The sequence below is a fragment of the Malaclemys terrapin genome, chromosome 20 (assembly GCF_027887155.1).
Source record: "Malaclemys terrapin pileata isolate rMalTer1 chromosome 20, rMalTer1.hap1, whole genome shotgun sequence".
Classification (NCBI taxonomy): Eukaryota; Metazoa; Chordata; order Testudines; family Emydidae; genus Malaclemys; species Malaclemys terrapin.
Window position 1 is genome coordinate 11754744 of NC_071524.1, and position 8163 is coordinate 11762906.

The 8163-nt window shown below is 53.8% G+C and overlaps 1 protein-coding gene across 2 annotated transcripts in view; it reads left to right on the forward strand.

Moving 5' to 3' along the window:
- CLPTM1 (CLPTM1 regulator of GABA type A receptor forward trafficking) overlaps positions 1–7118 on the forward strand; it is a 48917-nt gene extending 41799 nt beyond the window's left edge. For both annotated transcript variants that reach the window (XM_054010094.1, XM_054010095.1), the window contains exons 13-14: positions 5394–5561; positions 6064–7118. In XM_054010094.1, the coding sequence (XP_053866069.1) occupies positions 5394–5561; positions 6064–6353 (458 nt within the window). In that variant the 3' untranslated portion in view covers positions 6354–7118. The remainder of the gene's footprint in view (positions 1–5393; positions 5562–6063) is intronic.
- Positions 7119–8163: the final 1045 nt, after the last annotated feature.

Below are 8163 nucleotides of genomic sequence, written 5' to 3' on the forward strand. Positions count from 1 at the left end.
AAACGATTAAGGGGGATATGATAGAGATCTATAAAATCATGACGGGTGCAGAGACAGTAAATAAGGAAGTGTTATTTATTCCTTGTAACGCAAGAACAAGGGGGTCACCAGATTAAATTAATAGGCAGCAGGTTTAAAACAAACAAACAAAAAAATATTTCTTCACAGAAAATATGCACAGTCAACCTGTGGAACTCTTTGCCAGAGGATGTTGTGAAGGCCAAGAGTGTAACAGCTCAAAAAAGACCTAGATACATTCATGGAGGATAGGTCTATCAAGGGCTATTAGCCAGGGTGGGCAGGGATGGCGTCCCTAGCCTCTGTTTGCCAGAAGCTGGGAATGGGCAATGGGATGGAACAGTTGATGATTACCTGTTCTGTTTATTCCCTCTGCGGTACCTGGCATTGGCCACTGTCAGAAGACCGGATACTGGGCTAGATGGAGCTTTGGTCTGACCCAGTATGGCCCTTATGTTCTATGTTCTCATGTCTCACTCTCGTGTTCTGTCTCACGATCCAGAGCAGATGGCTTCAGTCTCCTTGTTTCTTCGTTCCTGTCTCCTAACCCCAACTTGGAAGCGTGCCCTGCGGTATTGTGTAGGCACCTCCAATCTCCTTTCAGACTCTGGGTATTGACATTCCCCATGGGCTTCGGCTGCAGTGATTAGGTTTCACTGTCCCTCACTTAGTCACACTTCTAGTCTGTTCCTGGCCATACTCCCTGCTCTTGGGGGAGTTACTGTAGCAACTTCAGCTTCTGTTTAGAGAGGTTCTGTTTCCTGCCGTATCCCGTGCGTTGACAGTGCGTGCTGGTGAATTGCTGGGCAACTGCCTTTTCTGTGTGGGTCAATGTCCAGCCTTGCTAGTGTGAACTCGGGTGGAACCTCTTCTGCCTAAATGAACTGATGGAATCCAAGCAGGCTGTGATCATAGAGGCTGTTCCCAAGTTTGCAGTGTCTCCTCCTCATAGGCTTAGTCAACACTGCAAAGTTTTGCCAGCAGAGCTCTGTTCCCTAGGAGTGTGGGGAAACTCTCACATTCCCTAGCCAACATAGCTATGCTGGAAAAACCCCTGGCGTTGACACACACACACTGACACGAGTGCTTCTGGTGGATTACACTGTCCCCACGAGGGGGCTCTGCCAGCATAGCTATCCAAGCAACACGTTTGTAGTGTAGACAAGCTGCCCGGGTTTCAGAGAAACTCACCTGCATAATCCCCGCCCCTGGCTTCAGCTCGTTTCCTAGGGCCAAGAGGGGGTTTGGGGCTGTGCATTGTTTTTCCCCCAGGGGCAGTTATCAATGGGAGTTCCCCAGCATTCCTCAGGGTACCCATTATCCCCAGGGCAACATGACTTCGTACGGAGCCATTGCTCAAGACTTCTGGCCCCTTTGTTTTTCTTGATGATGCCTTTCAGTGGTGGGCTGCTGATTGCTCTGGGGCTCTTAAGCCTTGTCCACACAGCAAGTTGTAGCACGGCAAGCTAGGGTGGAATCTGCAAGCAGGGCCAGTGCTACCATTAAGGCGAACTAGGTGGTTGCCTGGGGTGCCAAAAAGTGGTGCCCCCAATTTCCCCCCCGCGGCAGCTCCCCAACCCAGCTCACCTCTGCTCCGCCTCCTCCCCGAGCACGCCACCCTGCTCTAATTCTCCTCCCCTCCCAGGCTTGTGGCGCCAAACAGCTGATTGGCGCCGCAAGCCTGGGAGGTGGGAGAAGTGGAGCAGCAACAGCATGCTCTGGGAGGGGGCGTAGCAGAGGTGAGCAGGGGTGGGGAGCTGTCGCATGGCTCCCCAGGCCGGGGGTGTGGGGAGCTGCCGCAGGGGGTGCCTCAGGGCAGGGGGGAGAGCTGCCGCAGGGCTCCCCTCCACGGCTCACCTCTGCTATGCCCCCTCCCCGAGCATGCCGTTGCTGTTCCACTTCTCCCGCCTCCCAGGCTTGCGGCGCCAATCAGCTGTTTGGTGCCACAAGCCTGGGAGGGGAGGAGAATTAGAGCAGGGGCAGCGTGCTCAGGGAGGAGGCAGAGCAGAGGTGAGCTGGGGTGGGGAGCTGCCACGGGGGGGGGGGCAGGGAGCTGCCGCAGGGCTGGGGGGGGGGGGCGCAAGGTGGAAGTTTCGTCTAGGGCGCGAAACTTCCTTGTACTGGCCCTGTCTGCAAGGCACCAGCTTGCTGCACACTGCACTCCGAAGCAACTGTAGCAGTGACAATGTGGTGAGTTTACTATGTGGAAAGCTGGTGGGCTGTAGATGCATGTCCTGGCTTGACATGTAGATAAGTCCTCAGCGTTTTCCTTCTGTGTCTAGGATAGAGACTATCTGCGGGGGGAGGAAATGGGAAAGGAAGATTAAAGTTCCCGATTGATTTTTCCCACATCTTCTTGTTTTCCTTGATGCCATCTTCTCCCATCTCCCCCCTCTGGGCAATGTGTGGGTTGTTCCCATTGGGCGAAGCTCCCTGAACACTTGAAAGAACCTGCTGTATCCAGTTGTTTCCTTTCTCTTCCAGTGACTTTAGCTGTTCGTTTTCTCCTCCACAGCAGAGCATTCACACTAAGGCCATGTCTGCATTTGTCACTAGGGCCTGCACATTCCCCATTATGCTGCCACCTTGGAGCTTTTGCAGTCCGTGACTGCTGCTTGTTTCAGGTGGAGCCCGTGAGGGGGGCCTCTGGCTGTCCCACCTGCAGCAGGGGCTAACAGTTGGTTTGTTTTTTTTATCAGATTTTCAATTAGATTTTTTATTTAAATACAATACATCTTTCTTCTTAAAACCAACATTATTTAAAATTCAATGTGCAGTTATGACAGCCTGTATTAAGGACTAAATCTACAATCTATTAAAATCACTACAATTAAATAAAAAATAATATTAAGCAGTTTGTGTGTGCTGCCAAAGTTTTAAAGAAAGTCAAGCCACTGAAATGGTGGAAGTCTCTGGCTAAGCGTCTGGACCCTGAGTTTACCAAAGTGATTTTGACTAGGGTTACCATACGTCCGGATTTTCCCGGACATGTCCGGCTTTTGGGGGCTCAAATCCCCGTCCGGGGGGAAATCCCCCAAAAGCCGGGCATGTCCGGGAAAATCGGGAGGGAGGGCTGGGCCGGGGTCGCGGTGCTGGGCCGGGAGCCGAGCCGGGCCGGGGCCGCGGGGTCGGGCCGCCGAGGGGGTGCGCTGGGCCGCGGGGCTGGGAGCCGGGGGGTCGGGCCGGGAGCCGGGCCGCTGGGGGGGTGCGCGGGGCCGGGCCGGGAGCCGGGGGGTCGGGCCGGGAGCCGGGCCGCTGGGGGGGTTCGCGGGGCCGGGCCGGGAGCCGGGCCGGGGCCGCGGGGCCGGGCCGCCGAGGGGGGTGCGCGGGGCCGGGGGGGTGCGCGGGCCGGGAGCCGGGGGGTCGGGCCGGGAGCCGGGCCGCTGGGGGGTGCGCTGGGGGGGTGCGCTGGGTAGCGGGGTCGGGCCGCCGGGGGAGGTGCGCTGGGCAGCGGGGTCGGGCCGCCGGGGGGGGTGCGCTGGGCCGGGAGGTCGGGCCGGGAGCCGGGCCGCCGGGGGGGTGCGTTGGGCCGCGGGGCCGGGAGCCGGGGGGTCGGGCCGGGAGCCGGGCCGCCGGGGTGGTGCGCTGGGCTGCGGGGTCGGGCCGCCGGGGGGGTGCGCTGGGCCGCCGGGGCCGGGAGCCGGGGGGTGCGCTGGGCCGCCGGGGGCCGGCAGTGCTGGGCGGGCCGGGGGTGGTCGGCCGGGGGCCAGGGCCGGCACCCGAGGGCCCGAGCCGACCCAGGCTGGAGCCGCCGGGGGGGCCAGCCTGGGCCGCACCTCCTCCCCCCACACCCCCCCTTACCTGCCCAGGCTTCCCGCGAATTAAATGTTCGCGGGAAGCAGGGGAGGGGCGGAGACTTTGGGGAGGGGGCGGGGCTGGGGGCGGGGCCAGGGCCCCGTGGAGTGTCCTCCTTTTGGAGGCACAAAATATGGTAACCCTATTTTGACAGCAGTGGTCACCTCTGCAAGTGCAGAGAGTTTTCCTTTGTCCCCATTTATTCAACTGGTTAATTCAGAGCTGAGAAACCGATTAGGAGTTGAAAAGCAGGAAAACTTGTTTTCCTCTTCCAATCGATGAATAAAACCAAGGTGAGAGGATGAGATCTATTAGTTCTAAAGTCTTGAAGGCCATAGTGACCAGAAACAATTGGTTCAATTTACTAGCTACAGATAATACTTCCTTTCTTCAATAAATCAGTTTTAAATGCATAACACATTTGGTAAAATTATTTCCCCCCCCCTTATATATCCAGTACACTTAAGGTAGTTTTATTTAACTACTGGAACAATTTTTAAATGCTGGGATTTTTTTTCTTTGCATTTTTTTCCCATGCAAATGCAACTTGAGATAAATCACAAGTAAAAATTAATCCTGTAGTAAATAAGCAACATCATTCACCATTTTCTCAGATAATAAAAATTAAGAATCTGTATAAATGTATGTTAAGCTATATAACTGGTTAAAATATGTACAGATATATAGTGTGTCCTCCAGGCTAGCCAATAGAAACACCGATGGAATGTAAAGGCTGTATAGTTAGTTGCACATCAGCATGTTTGAATTGTTACCAACCAGTGGGAATTGACCTTTCTTTAGGAAAAGAACTAAACAGTGCCAAAGCAAAGCAAGATTAAAATCAGTGATTTAAATCAAGGTTTCCTGATAGGTGATTTAAATCAGTCCACCCTGACCTGCAGTCTCCTGATCTCTGCAAGGCTGCCATGACCTCCCTTAGCTAACGTGTTGCAATTCACCCACAGAACACCCGACCTGCATTGAAAACCAAACTCCCTTGTTTTTTCCACTTGCTTTGCTGCTGACCAGCCTCCCAAAGCTATGGCTCCCTGTTCCTTTCGGATTCCAGGCCAACTGGTCTTTGTTTTAAAGCACTACCTGGGCTTGTGGCAGCCTGCCTCCTCCTCCTCTCTGCCTCCCACTGTCCTGCTCTTAGCATCGGTTGCCTCGGGCCCTTCATGTAATCTCACCACTACTCGCTCAGGCGCCTTCTTCCTTGCAGTGCCTGCTGTTTTGAGCAGCCTTCTTGTATTTAATAGATTTTAAGGCCATAAGGAACCACTCTGCTCATCCAGTCTGATCACTCTGCCATTTCAGATAGCTGAGACAGTCTCTCCCCCCGGCCTCTGCCTCAGCAATTTATTCTTGGGACTCTGAGTGTGGTGAACTCCGTAGAGATTGGGGCCTGCTTTATGGCAGACCTGCTGTGTGCAAGGCTTGCCCTTATTTCTGCCAGGATACAACTCCATGGCCCGGGCCAGCTCTGTTGGCATCCAGCCTGCCCCAGACGCACGCTGTACTTTCCTTGGCTGGAGTTAACCTAGGGGCCCACCGCCTGACTTCTCCCTCTTTCTCCCCAGGTTTTATTACAATGACTCCGCAGCTGTTCATAAACTACAAACTGAAGTCAGTAGCCCACCTCCCCTGGAGGATGCTCACCTACAAAGCACTCAACACCTTCATCGATGACCTCTTTGCCTTTGTGATCAAAATGCCCATGATGTACAGGATAGGCTGCCTCCGAGACGGTAAGGGGCTCAGTGCCAGCCTCCCATCCCCTGCCAATGCGTCTTCTTTACAAACGTGTCGTACAGGCCTGGAGCATGCCGTGCTACTTGGCGATGGGGGTGTAGCATGTCTGTGTCTCCCCAGCCAGTGTGGGGATCGCCCAGGCTTAGCTGGGACCCATCCCAGCACTCAAGTCCCCACTTCTTTCGGCTTATTGCAGCTGCATGGCCCTTCTCCCACTGAGCCTTCCAGGAGTCCAGTGATGGCTCCATGGGCTGGCCTGTGAGTTCCCCATGCAGCATGAGAAAAGAGCTTTCCTCCTCCTCTCTGCCCCAGGGCCTCAGCATCTCCCTTGTGGGCTGCAGTTGAGCTATGCTGTCACTCATGCCTGGGGGTCTCTTGCCAAGCAGTTCACGAGGCACTTATAGGCCATGGGGGACCGAGAACTGGGCAGTTCAGAGAACTGGGCATCTGGCCTGGGGTTTGGCTGCTGTTTACGCTCGCTCTGCTCTCTTCCCACAGATGTCGTCTTCTTCATTTACCTGTATCAGCGCTGGATCTACCGGGTGGATCTGACGCGCGTCAACGAATTCGGGATAAGTGGGGAGGGCCAAGTCCCTCAGCTAACACAAGGTACCACTCCAGTGGACTGTGCCCCTGCACTGCTACCCGATGGGGAGGCAACAAGCACCCAGGGGGTGATAAAGGAGGGCCTGGCTGATGGCTCCCCTGCCCCAGTGACAGAGGACGTGGCCGATGGCTCCCCTGGGGCCCAGACGGAGAAAACAGTAGAGGACAAGAAAAAGGACTAACCTGCTCTAACTTTAATTTTTAAAAAAAGCCTAACTTTCCACTCTCCCCCTTGGATACTGGACAGAAAGCGAAGGGGGGAAGCTGCTATGGTCCTCTGACTCCAAAGCTTTTTATTTTCTATTCCAGTAACTTTGGGGCGGGTAGGGATTGACAATTTGGTGGCATTCATGTGATGTGCTGTATCCATGGGAGAGAACCCCCGTATCTCTGTATTTAAAGTCAAACTCATCCAGTAATCATTGTGAGCGCCGTTCCATTGTGCAGGTGTTTAGGACATTAAGGAGTTTCTCAGAGTTGTGTCTCTGTTTCATAAAGAGAGCTGATTATCCGAACAAGTCCCATTTCTCATCATTGCACTCTACTATGGACTCTGGATTGAATAAATTCATATGGGTGTTAAGTTAAACCTTGCCCTCTTCTTTCATCTCTCTGCACATCTGCCCTGGCTGCAGGGTCCTCTAGGAACATAGGAATTGCCAGACTGGATCAGAACTGAACCCCATCTAGCCCAGCCACCAGCACCAGCTGCTTCAGAGAAAGGTGTAAGAACCCCCTAGTAAGAGAGGTGAAATAATCTCCTCTCATCAGGTCTCATCCTGGGGGCTCAACTCTGAAGCCAAGGTTTAATATCCCGCCCACATGTATGGGTTTTTTTGTTAATTCCCATAAATGTCCAGTCCCTTTTTGAATCTTAAGTTCTTAGCCTCAGTGGTTTCCTGTGGCAATGACTTTCACAGTTTAATTACACGTCGTGTGAAAAATTATTTCCTTGTGTCGGTTTTGAATGCGCCGCCTTGTAATTCAATGGAAGGTCTTTGTTCTTGTGTTAGGAGGCAGAAAGAACAGAAGCACCTTCTCCGGGACCTGTCATTGTTTTATAGACATTTATCTTGTCTCCTCCAAGGTTACAATCTGGGTTGTTGGTTTTTTTTGTTTGTTTTTGGTATCTTCATTTGAGAGTTTTCCAGGCCTTGATCATTCTCTGTTCCCCACTAGTTCTGCACTGTCCTCTAAAATGGGATGATCACACAGCATCCAAATTAGGTCGTGCCACTGAGTTATGGTAAGAGAAACAATACAGAGAACATTTTAAAGCTGTCCCATTCCTTATGCAAGCCAGAATTAGCTAATGTTCTCAGACCGCCCCCATCTGAGCACCTCCCAGAAATAGGTCAAGCCAGGTGACTGGCATGTTATCAGTGTCAGGAACGACATTTTTAACTCCAGCACCCAGAACCCTGTTTTCAAAAATCACCTTGCGGCATGCAGTTCTGTCTGAACAGGCTGAGCTGCCTCCGGGAGCCCCTTGCTAGCTGGGTGAAGGTGATGCCAGGGCAGAGGTGCCAACCCAGCCTGCCCTCCAAGAGCCACGCTGGCTTTGCTGGTTTGTTGTGTTGGCTCTGCAGGGCTGGCAGGAGTCCAGGGCAGTTCAGTCAGCAGATGTGCCTGCCTGAGGAGATAGGACCTCTTCTGCAGTGAACAGAGCCATGTTCAGAGTGGCTGAGGGTGAGTAACAGGTGTGATGTGCCCTGCCCTGGCCTCTCTGCTGCTCCATTTGGACCATGGGAATTGGTTGGGGGCTGCACTGCCATTTGGACACTGGTCACTCTCCTTGATTGCCGAGCTGTTTGATCACAGCCATCTGCGGGGCAGATGCATTGGCATGCTTTAGGGACACTGGCTTCAGCATAAGCCTAATAATGATGGGTGGAGGGTGACTTCTGAGGAGCTTGGCTGCAGCTGCTGGCCTCGGTTATTTCAGCACCGGGTCGCTGCTTGTGAGACGGGCGCGCAGCCCCTGCGTTGCCC